The 26102-nt window shown below is 55.7% G+C and overlaps 2 protein-coding genes across 2 annotated transcripts in view; both read left to right on the plus strand.

Annotated features, from left to right (window-relative positions):
• The window catches only part of USP36 (ubiquitin specific peptidase 36), a 36094-nt gene extending 33396 nt beyond the window's left edge, over nt 1-2698 (plus strand). The window contains 2 exon segments of the mRNA XM_019466041.2: nt 185-336; nt 630-2698. Coding sequence (XP_019321586.2) covers nt 185-316 — 132 coding nt within the window. The 3' untranslated portion in view covers nt 317-336; nt 630-2698.
• A 10301-nt stretch (nt 2699-12999) lies between these two features.
• CYTH1 (cytohesin 1) overlaps nt 13000-26102 on the plus strand; it is a 79758-nt gene continuing 66655 nt past the window's right edge. The window contains exon 1 of the mRNA XM_053893370.1: nt 13000-13133. Within this exon, the coding sequence (XP_053749345.1) occupies nt 13112-13133 (22 nt within the window). The 5' untranslated portion in view covers nt 13000-13111. The remainder of the gene's footprint in view (nt 13134-26102) is intronic.

The raw sequence follows: 26102 nt of genomic DNA on the forward strand, positions 1-26102 counted from the left end.
CCTTGGCAAGGTGGGGACAGTGGGGACGCCTCCCACGGGCCACACGAAGAGAAAGCCTGTTGATTTGGTGGCATGTTGCGATCCGTGTCTCCCCCCCCCGCCTGCAGTAAGCCTTCACGAGGGGCTGCGGGAACGGGGACAAGCCCTTTTTGGGAATTGTGATGCCTGCGGTTTCTTGACGCAGGAAAAGAAAGTGAAAAAGTTCAAGAAAGAGAAGAAAAGAACCTTCAACGCCTTCCAGAAACTTCAGAGTAGACGGAACTTTTGGTCTGTGACTCACCCAGCTAAGGCTACCAGCCTCAGTTACCGCCGCTGAGTTTGCTGCTGTCGAGATGGGTCAGTGTGTGTGTGTGTGTGTGTGTGTGTGTGTGTGTGTGTGTGTGTGAGTAGTGGATGTCAGTGTGGGTTCTGGGCTGTGTCTCGTGCATATGCGTGTGTGTGGTGAGGTGTGTGTTAAGTGTGGGGGTTGTGTGATGAGGTGTAAGGGTGGGGGGTGTGGTGCGTGTGCGCGGGACAGAGCTGGCTTCATCTGATGTCACGTGATGACTGGTGTGGACACGCCCTCCGGGACGTTGGCGGGAGTCCCAGGCTCTCCTTTCTCGTCAGAAGCAATGTCCTTTGCCCCACAGCCTCCGGAGAAGAGGTGTCCTTCCTGGGTCCTGTCCGTCTGAGCTGAGAGCAGCCCCGCCGAGGACTTTGTGCCCCGTGGCCGCCAGGCCGGCACCGCGAGCCCGCCGCAGGAGGACGGCCCACGGAGGCCCTGGGCTTCTTTGGATCGGGACCTCCGGTGTCACGGCGTGAGCCGCACGGTGACACGTAGAGCGGGTGGCAGCACGCCGGGCCGGCGGCGCGTGTGGTCCGCGGGGGGCGCGGGGGAGGACGGCGGCCGCACCCCTCCCGGCGCATCCTCGGACGAGAGGCCCAGACGTCCGTCCCTTGCTGCTGGCGGCCGGCGCTGCCGTCTGGTCCCGGCCTCCCCGTCTCTGCGGCGGGGGCGGGGGGGGGGGGGGCTCTGTCTATGCCTTACGTGTCCCCTCAGAGGGTAAGCCCGGGGCCGCCGCCCACCGCACTCCTCCCTTTTCTGGAATCGGGGGCGGCCCTTCCGGTGTATCGTCCCCTGCGAGAGACTCTAGGCCGGCTCCGGGGAGCAGGGGCCTCGAGACGATGTGCCGACACGCCTGCCTTTCCGGCCGTTTATTCCGAGGTGGCTTTGCCATTCCTTCCCCTGCAGCTGCAGCGACCCGCGGGTCTTTATCGAGGTGGTGGTCTTGGGGTAGAATCCTTTTCTTTTACTACTTAATAGAAGACTTTCGTTTTGACCAGGTCTGTGGCTTCCATTAGCAACGTATTTCCTTCCCCCAATACGCGACACTAGCTTTATTCGCTCAATTTTGTGAGTGCTTTTGAATTTAGATGATTGTATGATTCGAGATCACTTTTTTATCTTGCTCAAGCTGTGCCTGCGAACTTGTAATTTAATAAATGTGGGAAACCCGCAGTCGAGGTGGCGTTTTCCGGAGAACAGACACGTGACCCAGTAGTAGAGGGCGTAGAGGTAAACCTTAGAGCGACTCCACGGTATACATCTGTCTGCACTTCCTTTCCTCTTGGGAACGTCCGCGTGGAGGTGGACTGACGTCTGGTGTGGACCTGTCCGTCCTTCGCGGCCTGAGGCCTGCCGATGCCCTTGTCCGGCACCCCTGTGCCGCACTCTTCCCGAGCCTTGCCGCTTGCCCGGGGACCGGGGGGGGTGGGGGGGGATCAGAAAAAGCGTTACGTGTTTCACAGAGGGAGGTACGTTAATTTTTTCACGGAGGTAGTTGTGTTTGGTTTTCCTTTCTGTCCTTCTATTTCTCTTTGGAAAAGGTGGGAGAGCACTGATACCCTGGCCCGCTCTGGGGCTGCTTCTGGTCCCAGCAGGAAGCTTGGGTGCTGTGTCACCTGTGCGGGGGCCTTTTGGTTTTTCAGAGGACGGAACCTTGTTCGTAGATGAGGGTTGCTCCCCACCCCACCCCAGTCCCCAGTGTTCTATGGCCTTGTCATCTGTCCGTTTGGGGGGGAAGACAGGGGCCTTTATGGGCAGGGCTTTTTTTTTTTTTTTACCCCCCCTCTTGCAGTGTTGACCTTCATTCTTGTATGGCCCTATTTTTCTGGAACGTTCTATAGTTGAAAAGGGAAGTTCATTGTCTGCAACACAGAATTTGTCTCTTTTCTCGCTCCCTCTTCAGACCAGGCTCTTCCCTCATCCGCTGTGTAATTATGAAGCCTTTTTCTAGGAAAACATGCCCGTTGTGTCTTGGGTGGTGCTGAGCACTGGCCTGTCTACAGCATTCGTCACTGTTCCGTAGGGGCAAGCCCTTTCCTCCCGCAGAAGGTCATCAGCCACACTGGGAGGGGGAAAGGGTGAGCCCGGAAAGTCAGTCCAAACTCTAGGGGATGTGTAAATATATAAATATATATAAGTAACAAAAGCTTTTATACGATTGCAGTCACTTGGTTGACTTAGGACATGGGTTTAATTTAACTTTGTGTTTGGGGGGAAGGGTCCCCCTCTCCCATTGGTCCCGTGCGGCCTCACTCACCTGCCTTTTCCCGGTGGGCTCAGCCCACTGCGTCCCGTGCGCCACGCCTCCGCTCCCGGGGCTGAGGCGCCCCAGACGTTGCCAAGATCAGGGTGCAATAAAACGAGTTTTTGTGAGCCCTGCCCGTGTCCTCGTTTTCCTGTTTTTCTCCCTTGGGTTTTGTCAGAGTTGCATTCCAGCCCCCGGCACAGGTGAAGGCTTCCCCGCAGTGTGGTGCTGTAACCCGCCGGTACGTGGGAAAGCGTAGAGCAGATCTTCGTTAAGGAAGAAGAGGAACCAAGGGGTTTATTCAAGCGTATTCATAAATACGTTTATTGGAATTTAAGACAGAGGAGCCCTTTGAAGTGGCCCGCCAGGCCTCGTGGGTGATTTGCAGGGAGGACTGCGTTGAGGAAACTTGGAAACCGTAGCATTCCACTGAGGTTTGCTGCTGTTTGAATTTTTTTTTTTTTTTTTTTTTGTAACCGAATAACGTCTGGGTCTCTGCGGGGAAAGAGGAGAGAGAAATGATAGGTTTTATCGAACTGTGAGTTTTCTTCAGTCAGCAAGAGCAGCACAGGCCTCCGGTTTGGGATCCTCCCGGCTTGGCTGGTGCCCGGCAGAGAGCAGGTGCGGCCGCGCGGGTCGCGCCCCTTGAGCCCCTCCTGACGCGGGCAGACGGGCCCAGCTGCTCTGGCCACACGCTGGGGGGCGTGGCGAGGAAGACTGGATGCCGGGGTCCACACGGGAGCTTAATTGGGGCTCATCTGCTGAGCGGGAGGAGCCGGGTCTGGAAGCTGGGGGAGGCCACCGGGGGCGGCAGGTCCCCGCACAGGTGACCGTGACCGTGATCGAGAGGTTACGTTTGGCCAGAGCCCCACCTGCGAGTGGGAGACGGAAGCGAAGGCGGCCCTGGGCTGGAGGCAGGCTTCCGGCAGGTGGGTTCGGTTCCGGGCGCTCCGCGAACACCACCGGGCAGGCCTGTTCCCGAGCCCCGCGGCTGCTTCCCTCTTCCTCCCCCTCAGTGTCTCCTCCGAGTTCCCACCCAAACACGCCCGTCATACCCGTGGCCTCTGCCCCGTCACTAAGAGCAGATGAAGTGAGACCACAGCCGGACGCACACCGAACGGGGTGCCCGGTGGGGTGGGAGAGTTTGGGGCGGCTGATGGCAGCCCAGAGCCCCGGCTGGCAAAGCCCAGCTCACGTCCGTAGTTCATGAATCGGGCTGGGCGGCGGTAGGCTGGGGGTCCACTTCAGCTCCGGGGCCCGGCGGGCATAGGGGCAGGACCACCTCCTCGTCGCTGTCACTTTTCCAAACTGTAGGGCTGCCAGAGAGCTCAATCTCCCAGGTGGCCCGTGGTCTCCAGGGCAGGGACCAGCGGCTCTGGGTGGGAACCACGAGGATGTCTGTCCACAAAGCGTGGGGTATGTTTTGGTGGATGATGTCGGCATGAGCCACGTCGTGGGGGCGTCTGCGTGTAGGGAGTTCCCGTGAGCTCCCGCACTACTTGCGACAAGAGTTTGCAAGGTCTGGTTGGCGCCGTGGACTCTGGAGTCTGGTGGGGGTGGAGGGAAGACAGGTGAGGACGACCCGTCCGCTCGCCGGCCAACAGTTGCCCCAGGACGGCAGTGGAGAGGTGGGGAGCTGGCATCCAGGAGCGGAAGGTTCCGGGTGGGGGTAGGACAGCTCCTGGCCTAGGTGGGCAGTTGAGTGGCAGAACCAGTGTACCAGGGAGGCCAGTGGGTGACAGATTCCCTGCGGTGATGCAGTCACGCCTGAGGAATGCGCACGTTCTGGGAACAGGAACCTCGGGAGGGTCACAGGGGTGAGGTGTAGGTGAGCTGTGGGCTCCGAATCTTGGGGTTCAGAAAAGTCCAGGCGTTTGGCCACTGCCCCCACCCCCACCCCCCCACGCGGGGAACCCGCTGGGGTCACCGTAGCAGTGAGCGTGCCCTCCGGTCCAGAGAGGGGCCTGAGTGCCAATCCCTGCCCTGAGTCTCGGGAGCGTGGACAAGCCTCCGTGTAGACGGGACACAGCAGGGGAGAAGGAGCCCCTTGGGGGGCCGTGAAGACGCCTGGTTCTTGGTAGGTGCTCAGCAGCGTGATTCTCCCCCGGCCCCTCCCTTTGGCCACACGCGTGCCCCGCTCCTTCCTCCCCCACCTTTGCGTGTCTGGACAGCTGGCTGCCCGTCTTTATGAGGCTCTGCCAGCCCCTTCAGTGGTTTTCCCAAACGCCGTTGCTCCCTTCCCGCCTCTGTGCCACTCACTCTTGGCGAATGGTTTCTAATCCCGCTGCAGGAACCCCCTCCCGCTCCGAAGCAGAAGAACAAACCACGAGGAACCACCTGCCCCCCATCTTCCTCTGCTCCTAGTGGTTCCAACACTCGCGGGGCAGCAGAGTCAGCTGGGCGTGTTATTCCAGGCCAGTGTGAATGAAACTGGAACCTGGGAGCGAGGCTCGGGCATCGGCATTTAAGACCCCTCCGCCTGCATGCTACTGGGCGGCCAGTGCCGAGAAGCGCTTATTCTGGTCCCAAGCGAGCCTCAAATGTGCGCGCGCGTCGGAATCACCAGGGGGTCGTTCAGACACCCACGTTGCTGGGCCCCATCCCCCGACAGTCTGATTCAGCAGGCAGGGGCGGGGAGGGGGCTGAGAGCGTGCATCTCGAACGCTCCCAGGGGGTGCTGGATACGATCCAGTGGTCCTCCTATGGAGTGGCCGGCACGAGGGGGAGTTTGGGAAGGGAGTCAGGTGCGTAGACGGAAGACAGGAAGACTTACGCTTGACCCGTGGGGACCGCCACAGACACCAGAAGATGCGCCCGCTTCCCTCGGTAGGGCCGGTACCCTGCCTTTGTCTGGAGGCCAGCCTCTTCCACCCTCTGGGGGTCCGTCTGCCTCCTTCTCTCATGACCTGTTCACTTGTCTGCCGTCCTAAAACCCCTTGTCTCCGTGTCCGCCCCAGCCACCGTCTCCCCCCGCCAAGCCTCAGCTTGCTCTCTGCTCCTTCCTCGAGGTCCTCAGCGTGCTGCTGTCATTACTCCACTCAGCGGCCCCATCCGCAACGTGATGGGCATTGGCCACAAGCCCTTTTCTGTATTTGACACTGTTCACTGCCCCCCCGCCAAGAGTTCTTTTTCTTTTCTTTCTTGTCATTGTTTTGTTTTAGCGCAAGCAGGGGAGGGGTAGAGAGGGGGAGATAGGATCTGAAGCAGGCTCTGTGCGGACAGCAGTGAGCCTGACGCAGGGCTCGAACCCACGAGCCGTGAGATCACGGTCTGAGCCAAAGCCGGACGCTCAACCGACTGAGCCACCCAGGCGCCCCTTTTTCTGTCCTTTAAATGTTAAAGCTGTTGCGTTAAATGGAGCCAGAACCCGTCAGTTCCGATCAATACATCTCACTGCCCGATCGATGTAACCCTGCTGAACGTCTTTTCCTGGATGCCCTTCTGGCGAGTTCTTGGCCCGTCTTTTGTTTGCCTCCTCTTAGCGGGTCCTGCTCCTCCCGGGCCCCTCCGTGGCTGGGGGCTCACCCCCTACCCCGTTGCCAAACCCGGAAACGTGGCCACCCCCCTGCACGCCTCCCTCCCGTCACCCACACACACTCCAGTAGCGGAAGTCTCATCTCCCCAACGTCCCGTCACCGCCACCCGTCTCTAAGCTTGAGTCCCCACCATTTTTGTCCTGACCCCACCCAAGAATCAAACCAGCTCGAACCTCCCATGGGCCTGCTTCCTGCTCTGGTCTCCTGGCCCCCAGGACGATCTTTCAGGACAGGAAACCCTAGGCAGTCGCCCCCTACAGAGGTTTCCCACACCTCTGGGCTGACTGCACCTGCATGGCCTCGGGGCAGCCGTCTGTCAAGGCCTCGGAAAACACGCGGGGGGGCCCAGGGCTGGGCGGGCGTGCTTCCTCCAAACACAGTCTCCGCCTGGCTCTCCTCCAGGAGCAGCTGCTGCTGGGAAAAGAGGTCGGGTCCCAGGGTTGTGGGATCAAGCCCCACGTCGGGCTCTACACTGAGCGTGGAGCCTCCTTGGGATTCTTTCTCTCTCTCTCTCTCTCTGCCCCTCCCCTGCTTTCTCTTTCTCTCTGCCCCTCCCCTTCTGGTGCAGGTGTTCGCTCGCTCGCTCTGTGTCTAAAAACTAAAATTAAATCATCAAAAAGAAGTGATCTGTGTTTATTTTTTTTTAACGCACCTCTTCCTTCTCTTTCACGCTGATCATTCCATTTCCTGTCTTACGAGGCCACAGTCACGTGCTTCCGGTGACCAGCAGTCACTGTCCAGAGCAGGGCCCCGGAAATCTTTGTCAGGGGAGTGCACTGGAAAAGCCGCTTGAGGAAGTGTCACTCGTGACTGTGCATGTGGCCCCGTGCTCGGAAAACGGGCCGCCCACCCTCCACCCACGTCACGCTTCAAATGCCGCTCCTTTTTGACGTGGCAGCTTCCTGAGCCCAAGCCCCTGTGCGACCCCCTTTGCTTTGTTCTGTTTCACAAGCGAAATCATGGGGGCAAAGTCTGGCGGGAACTGGAACCCCCCCCCCCCCCCCCGTTGGAAGTGAGAGCCTGAATCGCGTGGCACGTGGCCAGCTGTCTTCTGGGCGGCACGGGAACAGTTGGTGACAGCTGGATACAATCAAGTTCCATTACAAACAGATTTTAAGTGCCATTCACACAGAAGAAATTGCGAGCTTTAGCAAAATAAAATCTGGGGGTTTTCAAAGCGAGACAATGCCCCAATCTCGGCCCGCACGAGCGATCTGGTCTGTGGTCTCTTACGTGTGCGAAGCACCCTTTCCTCCCCAGCGCCCCGCCTGCCGGGAGAGCGGAACCAGAGAGCCAGGGAAGAACCCCTCGCAGGCCAGCTGCCCGGTGCCCTGGCTTGGGTTTATGGAGGACGCCGGGTCGAATGCCATTCTCAACACCGTTCCCGCTCGCGTGTATCGGCTTTTCTAGAAGAGCCCCTGGCTGCCTTCCACTCTGGCCTCAGGTGGACACGAGATCATGACCTGAAACCAAAGTCAGATGCTCAACTGACCGAGCCACCCATGCGCCCCTAAAAGTTCTATCTTAAAACTTTAACAGAGGTATAGGGGCGCCTGGGGGGCTCAGTTGAATGTCTGACTTTAGCTCAGGTCATGATCTCATGGTTCATAAGTTCGAGCCCCACATCAGGTTCTGCATTGACAGTGTGGAGTCTGCTTGGGATGCTCTCCCTCTCTCTCTCTCTCTGTCCCTCTCCCTCTCTAAATTAATTAATTAATTAAACAAATTACTATAAATAAATAAATAGGGGCACCTGGGTGGCTCAGTTGGTTGGGCAACTGACTTCAGCTCAGGTCACGATCTCACCGTTCGTGAGTTCGAGCCCCATGTGGGGCTCTGTGCTGACAGCTCAGAGCCTGGAGCCTGCTTCGGATTCTATGTCTCCCTCTCTCTATGCCCCTCCCCTGCTCGCTCTCTCTCTCTCTCTCTCTCTGTCTCTCAAAAAAAAAAAAAAAAAACATTAAAAAAGTTGTTTTCAATAAAACATAAAATAGGTATATATTTGGCATATGGTATATATGATGTATAATTTAAAAGCTCTATATGTCCCAGGCCTACCATAACAAAGCCCCACAAATTGGAGGGCTTGAAACAACAGAAATTTATGCCCTCTCACCATATGCTTCTGGACGCCTGAAACCTGCAGAAAGTGTGGGCTGAGCCTCACTCCTTCTGACGCCCCCAGTGGCTCTTGGTTTGTGGTCACAACCCTCCAATCTGCCTCCTCTGGGTGTGTCTGTGCCCTAATCTCCTTGTCTTAGAAAGTCACCAGTCATTGGATTAGGGCCACTCTAATGACTTCGTTTTAACTTGATTCCATCTGCAAAGAACCTATTTGCAAATAAGATCACAATTCACAGGTGTTGGGGGCTAGGGTTTCAAGGTTCCTTTCTGGGGGCCCCAGTCCAACCCCTAACAATATGGAAGGATGGGTAATGAAGAGTCTCTCCTACTCCTCCTGTCTGTCTCTGGCAGGAGCTCTCCGAGAGGCAGGCATGGCCCGGCCACTCCGTGAGGGTGGGGCTTTCCTGCCACTCTCTCCATGGCTGTGTCCCCAGCACCTTGAACAGTGCCTGGTACGGTGCAGGCCCCCAACACACATTTGCCGGGTAAACGTCTACTACGTGTGTAAATATTTTTATTACAAATGGAAATATATTATACGCTCCGGTTCTGTCCCTGCTTTTTTCACTGCCTACAGCTTGGGAATCATCTCACGCTGGTCAATACGGAAACCGGCCTCAATCTCTTTAAAGCCTGCGAACGGTCCTTTGTAACGAAAGCACCGTAACACATTAACCTGCCCCCTGTTGAACACAGATTGTTTCTGAAGAAGTTTGAATCACCACAGTGTAAGCACAAGAAAACTTTGCTTAAAACCTTCCTTCATAATTCTGATTTTTAAAAAAATGTTTCGAATGTTTATCTTTGAGAGAGAAAGAGACAGCATGAGCAGGGGAGGGGCAGAGAGACAGGGAGACACAGAATCCGGATCAAGCTCCATCCAGGCTCTGAGCTGTCAGCACAGAGCCCGAGATGGGGCTCGAACCCACAAGCCTTGGGATTACGACCTGAGCTGAAACCAAGAGTTGGACGTCTCACCAACTGAGCCACCCAGATTCCCCTGATTTAAAAAGTCGGTCGTGGCGTCTGACTCTTGCTTTCAGCTCAGGTTCTAATCTCACCGTCTGTGGGTTCGAGCCCCACGCTGGGCTCTGCACTGACAACACGGAGCCTTCTTAGGAGATTCTGTCTCTCCCTCTCTCTCTGCCCCTTCCCTACTTGTGCTTTGAGTCAGAAATCCAAGTCGCGTCCTTGCACGCCTTCACACCCGACCGAAACAAGCACTGTATTATGTGTGACCGATGCGGATCTTGGATTTTAGTCCATTTTCATCTAACGATGATGGGTTTCTCCGCCGTCGAGAGTTGGGACCTGCTATTTGAAAGCCCCTGCTGGAATAAGACCTTGTCAGGTAAACGAACTTGTACACAGTCAAGTGCCATGCTAATTGCAATGATGAGCATTGACACCAGTACCCCTCATTATCCTAACGGGCTGACATTTGGGAGTTGGGACCACGATCGAGTTCCGTGTGGATAGTGAGAATTACCCTGTCCTCTGAATGGCTTTTCTTCCCGAGGTTTGGTCACCGAGCAAGAGTTCAGGTGGCAAGGGACCCCCGTATCGTACCGTCAAGGGAAGAAAGCCAGCTCGGGAATGCCTTGAATCTCCTGGTGACTCTGGCCTAGAGAGTGGTAGGGAGAAGACACAGAGGGGACGGATGTCAGCGAGAGTCTCGGTGCTCCGCTAGGGTGAAAGGAGATCACCAGGTCAAAGCCGGTCGATGGAGCATCGAAGCCCAGGCCAACACGAACAACACGCAACCAAATCACTGAGCACACACCCCCCCAAAGGACACGGTCACGCCGGGGCCCAAATAGGACTCCCTGCTGTAAAGTCCCCGCTATAAACTAGACCACGTGGCGAAATCAGTGAAGATGAAACTCAGGAATCCACCAGAATCAACCTTTTAGGAGAAAGATAACATCATCTATTCAAGAGAAGTGTCTAATTTCTGGAATCATTTGAAAGAAACACTTGGGGGGGGGGGGTATGCCCAAAGAAATGGAGACACTAAGGTTCCCCACCAAAGGCTGGGTTGGTCCGCTCGTGAAATTAAGAGGGATGTTCGGGAAGGAGCCATTTTCTTAGAAGAGTGGGCCAGAGCTATAGCCCCGCCCCCCAGATAGGATGTAAAGATTCGGGTTCTTTAGGCTGTTATCTTGAAATCCGTCTCCTCTAACAGAAGTGACGTCAGCCAGCCGTGTAGAAGTTGAGCGGAAGACAGGGACAGACCTGTCCCTTCAGAGATCAGTTCTGGGCAGAATGCACGTTTACAGGCAGAGGCTGCATTTTGTGGGCAGGAAAGGGTCTGGAGGGTTGAGGGGCTTGCCCAGGTCACAGGGCTAATCAGAAGCAGATCTGAAATAAAAGCGCCAGAGTTTCCTCATTCATTCTTTCTTTCTTTTCCCTCAAGGGGAAATTACTTTTCTTTGTTGCCTAGAACAATTGAGAAGTCCTGGGAGGCATACTTGGGGGTTGGCTAGTAATGAAATAGGCTGCCGGGAGGGGTCACACTTCCCCCACCCCCGCCCCCACCACGGAGATATTCCAAGAGAGGTTCATGAGCATTCAGGAACTTGGCCAAGGCCAGCTCTCCTCCAGCAGCCCCAGGTGAGGCGCACTGTGTTACGTGTCCAATGATCTGTCCAAAAGGAGGGGCTTGGACCAGCCAGAGTGACCGAGTGATCCCGAAGTCCCTGAGGCTCCTGTAATTTTCATGGCTAGCGCTAAACCAAGAAAGATCCCGTGCATCTGGGAGTGGCTAGAAAAGTAGCTTTTTTTTTCTTTATTTTTCTAAATTAACAACAATGAAGATACATTCACACTGTGTAAAAAGACCAGACAGCACAGAAAGACCATGACAAAGTATAGAATGAAATGTAGGTCACGGGGCCCCTGGGTGGCTGAGGCAGTTTAGCCTCCAACTCTTGGCTTCGGCACCGGTCATGATCTCACGGTTCGTGAGTTCTAGCCCCACGTGGAGCTCTGTGCTGACAGTGCAGAGCCTGCTTGGGATTCTGTCTCTCCCTCTCTCTGCCCCTCCCCTGCTTGCGAGCTCTCTCTCGCTCTCTCTCTCTCAAAATAAGTAAATAAACTTAAAAATGAAAGAAGGATAAAAAAAAGTCTCAACCTCCCTTTGTCCCAGTTTATTCCTTTTAACTTCTTTTGTGGAGCCTTCCAGAAAAATCGTTTTGCACAGAACAACACATATATTTACACGCAGCATTTGTATCTACCGGTGAGTGTTTCAAAGTGGACAAGGGAGGGCACCGGGGATTCAAAAACACTGAAACTGTCCATAAAAGTTGTGAGCTATCAGTGTAGACAAGCACTCTCAGGAAGGAACGGTTCCAGCAGGAAAGTCAGCCAAGACGGGGTTGCACTGGGGACAGGACGGCCCACAGGAAGAGTTATCCTCACCTCCCTCTTGTGACTTGTCTAAACCCCCAGAGGTCCGTGGATGTCCACGGAGGTCCTGAGGTAGTGCACGGTGTTTGGGTGAGGAGTCCTGAGTTCTGGGGCTGTCATTCCACAGCCCTGAGATTTTCCTCTTTGTCACAGAGAAACGGCCTTCGTGTCTCACTTGATCCCTTCTTGTATTCTTTTGCTGTCTTGTGAGCAATTATCATAAAGGGTCGGGTAGGAACGCAGTAAGGTGGGGGGGGGGGGGGCGTTTAGCATGGTAATGTTGGGAGATGTCCGGGAGAGGGGCCACTGCCTGGCCCTTGCCTCAGCCCTGTGTGTGCCCTGGACCTCCTAGGGCTTCAGTTTCTTTGTCTGCGAGATCTCAGGACACTGTTCTCCAAGGGTCTTTCCAGTGCATTCTTCCATCCCCTCACTGGTTAATGCAAGCAGATACCTGTTAAGGAGCCCAGCACCCTGATAGCAGAGGTCTCCAACTTTCAGGTGCAGAGCTTCGCTGCCCCAGCACAGCAAAGGGAAGGGGACTGGTTAAGCCCGGTGCGGGCAAATAAAACACGTAGGGAACAGTCTAGAAACGTGTGGATTTAGAGATGCAAGAATCAGGAGCACGAAAATCCTGAAATGCTGGGGGGTGAGGTGCCTCCCTTTGAAACCTGATCCAGGAAAATTCAAAGGACTAATAAAAGCATGTATGAAAGCAGTGAAGTCATGGCACGCATGGGGCTAAGGTTTGGACCACAGAAATCAATGAATTCAAATGCTCTGCAGCCTCTGGCCAAGGACACGGCCCTCCCTGGCAAGCTGAGGCGGGCATGACCTTCGGGGCTGACGTCAACGAGGACCACCCTTCCCTTCGTGGCCGGACGCGACCTTGGGCGTGTGGGCGGCCGCCCGCCGGCTGTGGGCTGGGCACGCCGCACCGCCCTTGCGAAACCCGAAACAGGCGGGGCCCGCGGAGGCGGCCGGGCGGGGCTTCGGGACCAGGGGGCGGGGCCCGGGCGTGCGCGCGTGCGCAGGCGCGGGTCTGGAGTTGGCGGCGTGCCCGGGGGTGCGCGCGCGCGTGTGGGTGTGTGGGCGGCGGGCGGGGTCTCGGGGGGGCGGGGTCCGGGGGCCGCGCGTGCGCAGGTGCGGGCCTGGAGTTGGCCTTGTGTGGAGGGGGGGAGGGGGGAGATGCGCGCGCGCGTGGGCGGCGGGCGGGGTCTCGGGCTCGGGGGGCGGGCCCCGGGCGGGCGCGCGTGCGCAGGCGCGTGCGGGCGGCGGCCGCGTGCCGGGGCGCGCGCGGGTGGCGGGCGGGGCCCCCCGCGGGAGTCAAGGGGCCGGCGGCAGCGGCGGCGGCGGCGGCGGCGGCGCGGGCCGGGGGCGGGGCTCTGAGCCGGACCGAGGCGCACGGGGCCAGGCGCGGCGGGACGTGAGGGGCGAGCGGCGGGGCCCGGCGCGCAGCCCGGCGCCGGCACCATGGAGGAGGACGACAGCTACGGTCAGTACGGCCCGCGGCGCGGCCGGGCAAGCGCCCCCTCCCGCGCTTCCTGCCGTGCCCGCCCGGCGCCTCCGGCTGCTCGGGCGGCTGGCGCTTCGCGGCGACGGCGGTGCGGGACTGGAGCCCAGGGGTCGGCGGTGTTCGGGGACCGGAGGCCGGGGTCGCGCGGCGTCTCCTGCGGGGGCCGCGTCCCCCTAGTTTCGGGCCTCTGTGGGGTGCGCAAGTTGTGTGCCGGGTCCGCGTCTTTGTTCGCGGGCGAGGAGCACACATGGGCGGCCACGGAGCGCACAGGCTTCCCCGGGGCGCTGCTGCGGGCGGGCTGCGGGGAGCGGGCGCCGTCGGGCGGGCTCCGGCCCCTCCGCCGGCCCCCGGCCCCCCGCGAGCTGTGCCAGCCCCCCGCGAAGCCCGGCCGCGCTTCGGGAACACCCAAGTTTGCGCTCCCGCGGGTGCGCGGGGACAGATCGCCCTGCACGGCGTCCCACTTGACAGTTCCCACATTGCCCTCCTGCGACCCTTACCACCCCCCGGCCCCCCGAACCGCTGGTGGCCGGGAGCCGGCGCATCCCCCCCTCAAAACAGCCTGAAACTGCGGGGCTCGCCGCAGGTTCCTTGGGAATTGAGTAACACTGTATTCGGGAGGAATTTCGGAAAGAACTGGCAACTAGGACGAGGGGCGAACTTGGGTGGTTTTGGTAGCCGCGCAGGAGGCAGCCCCGTTTACAGCGCTTGTGCGGCTCGCTGGAGCCGGTCCGGGGGCAGTCGCGGAGGCAGGTCTGGTGTCTTGTGTTTATTTACAAGTAAGGCGTTGTGGAGCTGTTGGCTGCGGAAGAGGGGGGCCTGTGACCCGCAACTTGACCCCGAGCCGCGCGCCGGGGAATGTGCAGCTGCTCTCTAGACCCACTGGCAGCTCAAGTCCGGAGCGCGTTGGGGATGGCGACCGTCAGACGTCCCCGAGTTACCTTCCAAAGAGAAGCCGCCTGTGCGCTCCTTTTTGTGATGGGGGGGGGGGATCACCCACTGGCTGGCCTCAGAGGATCTTTCCGCCCCTCCTGCCTCCTCTTTTCTGCACATGAGAAGCTTCGCCTGCTGCTATTTTCTCTTCCTTCTCTTGCCATTGAATCTGTGTGGGACCCCGGGGTTCTGCCAGGCTTTCTTCTTGCCCTCTGCTAGTGTTCTGACCCACCAAGCGGGGCAGGAAGCTGTCGGTCTGGTTGCTTTTAATGCAGCGACTGCTTTGCCAACGGGCATGCGGCGAATTTGTGCTTGGAAGGGGTAAATGGAAGCGGGCGGATTGGTGTCCTGGGGCAGCTGTACCGGATTAGCGCAAACTCGATGGCTCGGAACAACATAAATTTATGCTCGTGTCGTTTTGGAGGTCACGAGCCCACATTTGGGTCTCACTGGGCTGCCGTCAAGGTGTTTGCAGGACTGTGTTCCATTCTGGGGGGCCCTAGGGGAGGATCCATTTCCTGTTTCAGCTTCTAGAGGCCACCTTAATTCCTTGCGGGGGGGGGGGGGGGCTTTCATCTTCAGAGCCAGCAGGTAGCCTCTTCTTATTAGGACCCTTGTGGTTACATGGGACCCGCCGGGACGGTCCAGCTTAGCAGGGGTACTCCGCAGGGGTAATCCCACGTTTGCCACCTAGGGTAACACAGTCATCAGTTTTGGCGATTAGGTCACGGACATCTTTGGGGGCCGATATTCTGCTGACCACACGTAAAGATGAGAAAGAAGTTTGTTCTTCCCCTTCATACAGTTAAAAATGTCATCTTCTTTGTATTTTGGTGGAACCAAAAACGTTGGAATTAAAGAAGATTCCCCACCCGTAGGGCTCGCCACACAAGAAGTACCTAATGGCTACGAAGAATAAGAATGTCAGTTCTTTGAGGGTTGTCTCTGTCCCCAGAGCGGCGGTTCCCCTCCCGGGTTTTACAGGGAACCCACCTCGCGGGGGTAGGACACGTGGGGTGCAGACTCCTAGAGCACACAAAATGCACGCCCAGACGGTCTCTCGGCACCTCCAACCTCCGTCGTGTCGTGAGTTAGCCTCGCGCACAGGCCCTGTTTTTAACGTTGTGTCTCAGGGGAAGGATTGTGGTTTCCTGGCGGCCACGTGGGCATGAAACACTTCTGGAACAGAATTCGTTCATAACACGCTGAAGACAGAGGATGAGTTTTAGACTTTCCCTGTTCAATTACAGAGAACTTAAAACACTAATAGAACAGCCTTTTTTTTTTTTTTTTTTTGAATGTTTATTTTTGAGAGAGCGAGCGAGCAAGGGAGGGGCAGAGAGAGAGAGACACACACACACACACACACACACAGAATCCGAGGCAGGCTCCAGGTTCCAAGCTGTCAGCACAGAGCCCGACGCGGGGCTCGAACCCACGAACCGCGAGATCGTGACCTGAGCCAAAGTCGGACGCTCAACCTACTGAGCCACCCAGGCACCCCCAGAACGGCCTTTCCCGACTGTGGACTCCGGTGTTCTGTAGACCCAGTGACCACACCTTCGAGTTCGGATGCCCTTCCTCTCGTAGACGCGCCCTGTAATGCCGTCTTTTTAATTCAGAGGTTCTTAACTCACTGGACAGGTATCGGGTGCTTCGCACGGTGCACGTGGTGGGGCACAATGGACTGTAAGGACCCGGGCCAGGGGGTAGGAGGAGAGTTGAACAGAAGTCCCCTTCGGGCTTTGTTTTCTTTGAAAACCGTGGAACTGGTGATTTTCGAAAAGCTTAATTGACGTTGGAAGAGAGGTGTGCCTATTGCTTGTGGCTGGTCGATCTTCGTCTCCCAGTTTCTTTCTAAACACTGTGAAATAATTGGGACTTTTTTTTTTTTTAAAAGGGTCACGCTCTCTTCTTAGGTCACCATTCTTTGCGGATTTCACAGTTCTCTTTGCAAGAGGAAGAGGGATTTTTGCCTTCGTAGATACCCTGCCCGAGAAAAGACTCCGTGACCATTCCCCTTGGTGCCTCCTGAACTTGAGCGGACATTGTAAACCTGCGGGCCACCTCTTAGCGGGCCTCTGGGGCCCTCCCGAAAGCGTACGTGAAAGTTTTTGTGCATGTGCGTATTTGGAGGGTCCTTAGCTTGGTTCTCGGGAGGTTCTGACCCAGGAATTGCGGTTCCAGAGTCCCCGTGGGTTGTCCACCCCTCTCTCGGGACAGATTGTGAGGGAGAGGTGGGCAGGGCCATCCCGTAGTGACTTTGGAAGAAGCATTAGCCGTCAGGATTCTGTGTCACGGTTCTGACCTCAGACCATCAAATATCTGGGCAGAGCCGCTGAAGAGCTTTGAACCCGTGGTGCCATGTATGGCCTTTACTTCCCGAGCACAGCTCCTACTCTCCTTGCTTTCCATTAGCTTCAGACTTGTCCCAAGTTTCGCCATGAGGGAGAACTGGCCTGTAAGGAGTAAGCTTCTGTGTGAAGGACACGCTGACCTCAGCCCGGGCCCGACTTCCGCCATCAGAAGACGGAACGAGGTGTGGGCAGTGGGGTGCGTGGGCGCTGCTGTGGCAGGGGTGGGAGCCCCGTGCCTTCAGGGGAGATTTGCTGTCTCGTCTCTGTGCCTCGGGGGCAGGCCAGCGTGGGGTTGGGACCCAGCACAGACCCCTCGGCAGCCGTTGAGGGAACGGTAGTAGACTGAACCGGGTTCCATGCTGCAGAAGTTCATGTTCAGTGGTTAAGTTTTTGCCTGCCGCTCTCCATCCCAAACAGAAAGAGGAACACCCCTCTGTACGCGTTTGACCCTGTGCCAGACCAGTTTTCCTTTTTTTTTCCCCCCGGTGATAATGGTGTCTTTCGTTGTTCTCAACTTCAGTTACACGCTTAGTGATTTGCCTTTATGGAAAACAATACAGTTCTATGAAGTCAGGGTTTTCTTAGAAAAATCTGGAACATAAAGTTACCATAATTATACATTTTGTGGTCTTTAAGGTAGATTTCCAGGGGTGATATTAACCTGTCAGAGGCGATAAACATTTTTAGAATTCTTGGTACATGGTGCCGACTTGCTTTCCCAAAGGGCTGTACAGATATACCCTGTTCCTAGCGATGTATGGGGGAACGTGTTTGAGTATCACGGCAAGTACGCCACCGGTGAGGATTTGCATTTGAAAGCTTTTTTTTTTTTTTTTTTTTAAAGAAAACAAATCTACTGGTTACAAAATGGCACCTCATTAAATCACTAGCTGGGTTGAAAGACTCTTTTGGGTTTTTGCGTATTATGACCTGCGTGTTTGTGTGGGATGATGGCTTCTTTATTTACTTACCTGAGATTAACTTTTTTTGTGTGGCTGCGAACAAATGAACTGTTTTTCTCACTGTGATGTTTTCAGCATGGGGAAAGATTTTGGGGTTGGGGTGAGATTTTGCCCAGTGGTGGTGTTCACCTGTTTATCTTTTTTTAATTGTTTCTCTTTTTTATTTGAAAGGGTTCGTTTATTTTGAGAGAGAGTGTGAGCAGCGGAGGGGCAGAGAGAGAGGGAGAGAGAGAATCCCAAGCAGGCTCTGTGCTGTCAGCATCAGAGCCCGACGCGGGGCTTGAACCCACGTACCCGTGAGATCATGACCTGAGCCCAAATCAAGAGTTAGACGCTTAACCGACTGAGCTACCCAGGCGCACCTAGTTTTTCTCCTACAGATTGAAGACCTCTCAACCCATATATTGTCTTCTGGCCAAATACAAACGTTTCCTTTAGAGGAGAACTCATGAGTTAGGTAGCTCTTACAGGTCTGGGTTATGATGATGCTTGGGTTGGTCCGTGGGATCTTAAGGCTCATACCCGTTTCTTTCTAAATGTCCCGTGTATTAATCACGAGCAGTCTTGCCAAATGGGTTTTCCTTAATGTGTTTCAAACATTCAAGATCAGGTAGTTCTACAGAAGGAACTGGAAGGAGAGTGCCTTCCAGTTCAAGGGTGAGAGCAAACCCACGGGTCAGTTGGCGAGGGTGAGGCCAACGTGCGGGCGTGTTGCCCTGGATTGTGGGGCAGAGGTTCAGCGTGGGGCCGGGTGGCCGCCAGAGTCCGCCCCCGAAGACCTGTCCGCCCCTTTCCTGTTCGCCCTCCAGCACGAAAGGCTCGGACAGCGGGCTCCTGGAGACAGTACTTTGCCCGAACCTGTCCATTGGCTTTGTTGCCACACTGCCTCTTGATTGTCTAATTATTGTTGCTTAGTTTCAGTTGCAATAATAGAGGCACGGAGGAGGTGGAAAATGATTTAGAAATGTTCAAGAAGTGAGTCCCACATCCTCTGAAACTGCTGGTAGTGTTGTTTTGCGGGTCTGTCTGCACTAAAAGCACGTAAGATAGGCTGAAGGCTGTGTAGGGGATTTTTGTTACCCGTCCTTATCCAGGATGGTGTGACAGTGTCTGTCTCTGTGATGCTGAGGTGGCCGTGAGCTGCTTTCTGAGCTGCCTGGCTCCTTTAACAAGGGTCAGGACATGACCTTCCTTATCTGAGTCTTTTCCTGTTTTTTACCTTTTTTTTTTTTTTTTTTTTTTTGAGTCTTCAAGGTTTCCTATTTCAGAAGAGTACCTTTCTCTGGCATCGTTACAGTGCATATTATAATTATTAATGCTGGTGCGAAGGATGGAATCGGTGTCCTGCTATTAAAAAACCTTTCCTCTTCGGTGGTACCGTCGTAGGCCCGTCTGGGCAAGCAGTTCAGAAGCACGTATTCGGTCAGCCAGCAACCCCCCCCCTCCCCCCGCCCCAGCGTGCAGCCCCCGTTGGCAGGCGTGCTTGGAGCCTAGAAGACACACGTGGAGGCCTTGAGGGCGAGGGTCAGAGTGCGTGTGGCAGGTGTGAAAACCCTGGGTAAGCAGCTGGAGGAGTCCTGCCTGGAGTTGGGGTCGAGCCGGACTGGACGGACGACAGTTCACAGAACTGGGCTCTAGAAGCCCGGTCGGTGCCAACTGGGTGAAGACGGCAGGGAAATAACATGTCCAGCAGAGAGAGTGAGCCAGGGCCAGCAGGTGAGGGGCACTGGCCCCTCTGCACCTAGAGAACAGGAGGCCACAGACACAGGCCCTGGGGGGGGGGGGGCGGTAGGTGGGGGAGGACAGAGTCATGGAAGGCTTCTGTGTGTTCCAAAGACTGTTCTCTGAGCCACAAGGAGCCTGGGGGGCTGAACTGGGGTATTTCGAGGTGATGATTTTGCATTTTAGAAAGATCCCACTGCCTGCCGTGGTTCCAGGGGGCAGCGGGGAGGTCCTTAGGAAGCCCTTGGCGCCATCCTGGTGGAGGAGGAGGACCTGGGCAAAGGCAGTAGGAGCGGGCAAGAGGGGGCATTAACCACAAGGACCAACAGTCATGGGGTCTGGTTGCCACGGCTCGGGAGAGACCGAGCGTTGCGGGAGCGAAACAGGGTTCCAGGTGAGCGCCGGGCTGCTGTCTCAGATGACTGCTTGGAGAGAGCCTTCAGATGAAGGCAGGTGCTCGGGTTTGGACATACTGAGTGGAGCCCGGGGAAATGGGGAGGTCGCGTGCTGAGAAGAGGGCGAAGGCTGTGGTCCTGGGCAAGGACGCCCAACCGACTGAGCCTCCCCAGGCGCCCCAAACACCAAAATGTGTATTAAAAAAAAGACTATAGGGGTGCCTGGGCGGCTCAGTCGGTTGAGCGTCCGACTTCAGCTCAGGTCATGATCTCACAGTCCGTGGGTTTGAGCCCCGTGTCGGGCTCTGTGCTGACAGCTCAGAGCCTGGACCCCGCTTCCGATTCTGTGTCTCCCTCTCTCTGCCCCTCCCCTGCTCGTGCTCTGTCTCTCTCTGTCTCAAAACTAAAATAAAACATTAAAAAAAAAAATTAATACACGTTTTGAAAACGATTCTGAGCCAGTCTTGAATTACAGGATTCACTCACGGCTCCTCGAGCAGGACCGGGCTCATGTTCTTCTGTCTGTGGGGCTTTTGTAGCCAGCAGCTGCCAGGGCCACGTGTGTGTTTGCACCTATTAGCTTAAGTTACTTTAAGTTCTGTGTTTCCCTGAAACACGGCTTCCAGCAGCCCTAGTGACTGAAATTAAGAGGATATTTTGATTTCTAGCTGTATTCTCGTGTTTCTGGCTGCGCGCTGGACGGTCCCCTTGGCCGTACGTCCCCGTCTCAGATTCCGCGTGTCTGAGGGTGTCCTGCCTCTCCAGTCCAGTCCTCCCTCCAGACTTTTCCTTTGTGGTTTTTGTTTTTTTTTTTTTTTTTTTCACTTTTACCACCATTACCTATCACCCCAATTATTCATGCTTGGAAAGACATTTGATTCATTCTCTTTCTTGCCATCTGAATTGTTTTCCAGCTACCCATCCGTCTTTCTGCCCGTTGAGCATTTTTTTCATTACCTTCTCGGTGTCAGGGTGTTTGCTGGAATTTTAAAATACAGGCCTGCTTTCAGGAAGCTCCTGGTGGAGTTGACATGTTGAAAAATTTCAAGACTGTACAGCAGGAGCTCTGATGGACATGTGAGCAAATGCTGTGGGAGTCTGGAGGGTTCGGTTTTCACTGTGCTGGGTGAGAGAGAGTTCGGGGGCGGTTGGGGGGGGGCACCTGGCTCTGGGGCCGGATGAGATGAGATGGAGGCACGCCAGAGCACAGCAGGAGTTCATAGCCTGCTCTGCGCTGAGTTCCTGCCGAGCACTTTGCCTGAGTTCTCCTTCGGTCCTCAGGGTGATCCTGCAGGGGAGGAGCACAGAGCCTGCCCGTCCCCAGGTGAAGAGGTCGCTGTGTATGTGAGGTGGCCTCACCGATGGGCGGCAGCCAGATTCGCAGACCCGAAGTCGCTTCTGCCGTGCTGTCTGCTCGTTCCTATTCCCCATTATTTCAGACCCCCTTTCCCACTTGCTCTGGACCCTCTGTGCTGTGTATCAGCTTTCTAAGCTCTCTGTGTCTCTCCTGGAGTCGGGGTGCGGAGTTCCGTGTCTTGCTGTAGTTGGGGTAGTTTTGTCGTTACAGCCTACATTGGGGGTCATGAAACAGATTTAGATTGAAAGAGCCCGCCGTTAATGTTAGGGTGGAAATTGGAGGGCTCCAATTCCAGTTGGAGGGAAATTGGAAATGGGTTCCACAAGAGGCCATTCTTGCCCCTTCATCTGTTGGATGGTGTCGGTTTCGAGGTCAGCGTTCCCTCCCAGGGCCTCTGGTGACCCGGGCTTGGTGTGGTGGCAGGGGTGTGACGGGCTGGCCTTTGATGAGTCCCGAGAGCCAGAGCTTGTGTTGTGCTTGGGCGGCCAGAATGTCAGCGAGCAGTCGGGTCACCAGGTGACAGTTAACGTAAGTGATTCCCCCCCCGCCCCCCGCCCCTTACAGATCGTACTGAAGTTGGCCTCTCAGCCACCTGCAGGGACCTTTCATGCCACTCCTTGCCTTTTCGCCCTTGTGATGAAATAGAGAAGGCTATTGAGAAAAGAAATTTCCACAGTGAAGCAGGAGAGCGCGGCTGGAGAATAGTATTTCTTCGGGCGAATGACAGCGCGTCTTCCAGCGTCTTCCCACCCGAGGCCCGGACTTGGCAGCTTTGTCTCCTGTCCGGGGAGAGGCCGGCGTCTGAGCGGGGCCCCCTCAGGACAGCGGTACCCCGGAGGGGTCACCGAGGATGCTGACGCAAGGCGTCAGCTCTGCGGGCTCAGAGACAGACTTTGGGGGCCTGGATTCCCAACCGTGACGCGAGATCGCCCATCTAGTGCCGTGTTTGAAGGAGTTGTAAAAGCCGGCTTTTGCACATTTGGCTCTCCCCGGCCATCCCCGGGAGCTCCCGCAGGGGGCCTGTGGTTCAGGACAGTGGGGGGCCTGGGGCGCGCCTCCCGGTTCCCAGCCGGGGGCCCTCACCCTCCTGTCAGGGCCGCACTGGACGGAGAGGGAGGCGGCACACAGCTTCTGGGTGACCTGGGCCGTCTCCTTGGAGCCGAGGAGCCTCCGGGGCTCCTGGTCTGGGATGCTCCCCCCAGGGCGCTTCTCCTCCCTTGACCCCATGACTTGTCCTGATGGGGAACCGCCTTTTCTTCAGCCCGTTCGGTAACTTTGACAGAGACCTTCAGGGATCTGCCTCTGTGCCCGGGCGAAGCGTGGAGGAAAAGAAGTTCTGAAGAGTCTTAGGATTGTAATTGGAAGATGACTTCCCGGATTTCCGATAACCCCACAGAACTAGGGACGCCCCCCTGGACTTGGTGGTCTGACTCTGGCTGTGGCCGCGGGGCGCGGGGAGGCCCCTCCACCGCTGGCCTCGGCGGCCGCTGACCTCAGCGAGGCCCCCCGGGTCCGCCGCTCGCACGTCTCGGCTCAGCCCGCCCGCGGGCTCTTCCCCCCGCTCGGATGCCTTCCTCCCCACGTCCTCCCGGTTCGTGCCCTTGCCCGCCAGCCTCGGCTCGTCCCCAGAGCACCTGCCGGCAGTCACGTGGCTGCGTCCGCTCGGTCTCCGCCGCCGCGGCGTCTCTGGTTACCGGCCGGGCCCCAGGTGCCCGGCGCCGGCCCGGACCTTGTGGGCTCTCGGAGTGCGTCGAAGGAGTCGCTCCGGCCGTCTCTCCGTCTGTGGCCGACAGGGAGACGAAGGCCACCGAAGGGGCCCGTGGCTGCCCGCGAGGTGCAGTTGAGATTAGAACGTAGCCCTCTCACCTCACTTGTAAAATGTCCCGCTTCGTTCCTCTGCTGTCCCGTGCTTTGTTCGGGGGCTCGGTTCCTGCGGCAGCTGGCTGTGGCCGTGACCCAGGGGGGAGGCTCCTCGCCGCTGACTTGCCGCTGAGCTGCGGGGAGGGTTATGGAAGCGCTTTCCGTGCGTTCCGACATATCAGTGCGCGTCTTAAAAAAGGAACATTGAGACGAAAAATAGGATTATTCTGCTCTTGAAAGACGAGTGCGGCAAGGAGGTTAAGAGGGGCTCCCGCAGGGGTGCCTGGGTGGCTCAGTCGATTAAGGGTCCAACTTCGGCTCATGATCGTGATCCGTCCGGTCTTTGAGTTCAGGCCCCGCGTCGGGCTCTGTGCTGACAGCTCGGAGCCTGGAGCCTGCTTCCGATTCTGTGTCTCCCTCTCTCTGCCCCTCCCCTGCTCACGCTCTGTCTCTCTCAAAAATAACAAATAAACATTTTTTAAAAATAAAAAAAAAGAGGGGCTCCTGCATTCTCCAGGAGGTGATTTGTGGTGTGGGCTTACTTTATTCTAGGAAGCGTTGACGTGTTTGACAAATGCCTGATAAGGAGTAGACCTAGGTTACCAATTTTTCTTCAGGATTAAAAAGTCAGGAAAGCAGCCGGACATGGTGGCGGAAGGCTGCTCTGACTCGGGATCGCTTCTGGATGTGCCCTCGTGTGTCGGCGAGGCGGGGACAGTGACTTTGCTGTATTTGTATTCTCTTCCTGTGGCTGCCGCTCAAAAGATCGCACGCTTACTGGCTCCAAACAACACAAATTTATTATCTTATTGTTCCGAGGGTCACAAGACTGGGTCTCACTGGGCTAAAACCAAGGTGTCAGCAGGGCCAGTTCCTTCTGGAGGCTCCTGGAGAGATTCTTTCCTTGCCCTTTTCACCTTTCAGAGGCCGCCTGTGTCCCTCGGCCCCTGACCCCTCCCTCCATCTCAGAGAGCCCGCAGTTATTGCTAAACTCTTAATCTCATCATCCTGATCCTGAGTCCCCTGCCTCCTCCTCCTATATACAAGGCCCTGGTGGTTCCGTTGGGCCCGCCAGACGATCCGGGATCATCTCCCCATCGTCGGGACGGCTGGTGCGCTACCTTCACTCCCTCTGCGTCACTCCCCCTTCGCCGTGTGATTTAACAGATGCACACGTTCCCGGGACTGGGCTGTGGACATCTTTGGTGGTTCTGCCGACCACATCCGCCCTAGGACTTCTGTCCCTGGGTGTTTTCTAGGGAGGGAAGTGTCCCACGTGGACAGTAAGGATTACAGTATTGATGGAGACTTGGTCTGCTCTTGGTAAGCATTTCTGGTTCTGGAAGAGCATTCCTGATTCAAAGGTGGAGGAGAGCACACGCAGAGCAGCCATGAACTTTGACCCGTCCATCCTGTTTCTGCTTCTCAGCAACCCTGTTTGTCATCAGACGACCAGAGAACAAAGACCATGTTTGGTCAGAAGGCTGTGTTGTTGCTGCCGATTCTTAGGAATGTTTTTGTACTTTCTTCAAGAGTAAGGAGAATTTTTCCAGGTTCCAGGTAATGGAAACATCCCTGCACAATGGTGCTTGATAGGAAAAAGTTGTTCATTATTCTGGACGGAGATATTGGCGTGACGTGATTTGGCGATCATTTTCCCAGGCATCTGCCCTTTTCCGCATCTCAGTGGACCTCTCGTTGCGTGGGGGAGGCGGGCTAGGGGCATTTACTCTTGCACAGATTCGTGCCAGAGGCTCATTTGGTTTAATTTCCACCCCAAATAGATTTCAAGGATACGAAACCAAATTTTTGGCCAAATACTACTGTTCTTTCTGAAGGTCCCGTTTTCTTAAACACATAAATGTGTGCGTATTTATAGCATTCTACTAAGAGGAATTTAAACTTCTGCTTTAAAAAAAATTATAAAGGTAATACATCTTTATGGTAAAAAGTCAACTGCTAGAGAAAAGCACATAGTTAGAAGTCAAGTTTGATTTTTAAAGGGGTTTTTATAGGCTCTAGGACGTTTGCACAATTTTAGTTCTCTGCCGTATCCCCAAGGTCGGTTGCTTTCCACACAAAAGTAGGTTACACCTCACCTGATTTCAGCCTGGAGCCGCGGGACTGAAGGAGACAGTCCCTATGAGACTGGGTGGCACTTGGAGAAAATCAGAATCTCAGGACGGTTTGACCGCATCTTGGTGAACACGGACGTGCGCCAGAGCGTCGCCGCAAGAGCCAGAACTTGGAAACCGCTGACTGCTCATCAGTAAAGAGACGGTTCAGTACATCGTGGTGTGTTTGTGTTGCAGAATATTAGGCTCCCCTGTGTGCACAGGTGCGGAGGATGGCCGTGTGATGCGGAGTGAGAAAACAGGTGGCTCGTGAGGTAGCGTGTTTATTTGAAAAAGTACGTAGTTTATCAGTTCACATGCGTGTGTGCCAAGAAAACCTCTGTCGCCTTTATGAGGATTCAAGTCAGACCCACAAACCAAAACAAAGCTGCAGACGGGGGACAGGGTGGGGGGAGGGGAAGGGAGGAGGTGCAGGGCCAGTGAGGGTAGAAGGAGTGGAGAAAAGTCCGGTCTTCTGGACACTCGGGGAAAATGATGGTGGCTGAATAATGCTTACTTTGGGGTGGATTTTGGTTTTGAGAAGTGATGCCATCAGACTTCCTTGCGTTCTGTATAGCTTTTAGAAAGATAGGGATGTGGTACACTGTGTGTAAAATTCCCTTTTAGTTCTATTTAAAAGTCTCACAGTCTGTGGGATAGTGGGATTTTTTGTTGGCCTTAAGAGAAGCCATTCAAACTCGTAAAATGTCATCGCGTTCTTTGTTAATCTGTAAAAACCTAACTATTTGGATAAGAGGCCAGGGTCAAGATATCAGTGGTCAAAAAGATAAGTAAAAGGAATTTACTATTTCCTGAATTTTTGGTTTTAGATATCCACATTTGTAAAATCACCACGTAGTTTGAGTTCCACCTGGAGACCTGTTCTAGTTGGAGTAGGCAGGTGTCTTAGGAAGATGTACCTACGAGTGTTCATCTACCTATCTGAAGCTCGTCGTCTTGTAAATTGGGACAAGCATGGTGTGGTTCCCGTCCCTGGCTCATCTGCAGAATCGCCTGGGTGGTTTTTTTTTTTAAGAAATCAGTGTTTTCCGGGGCCCCACTTGAGCCATACCTACTAAACCAGGGCCCTCCAGGGTAGGATCCAGGAATGAATGAATGAACACACACACGTTGTCAGAGCTCCTAAAAACTTCAGGAGCTCAGATGCAGAGGAACCTCACACCTCCCCCCGCCCCCCCCCCCCCCCCGGGGTGGGTGATAGCCCTGGCTTGGGCTGGTGCTCCAGAGATT

Source organism: Panthera pardus, unplaced genomic scaffold (assembly GCF_024362965.1).
Source record: "Panthera pardus isolate Hobbes unplaced genomic scaffold, ASM2436296v1 HiC_scaffold_3, whole genome shotgun sequence".
In the NCBI taxonomy this organism is placed as follows: Eukaryota; Metazoa; Chordata; class Mammalia; order Carnivora; family Felidae; genus Panthera; species Panthera pardus.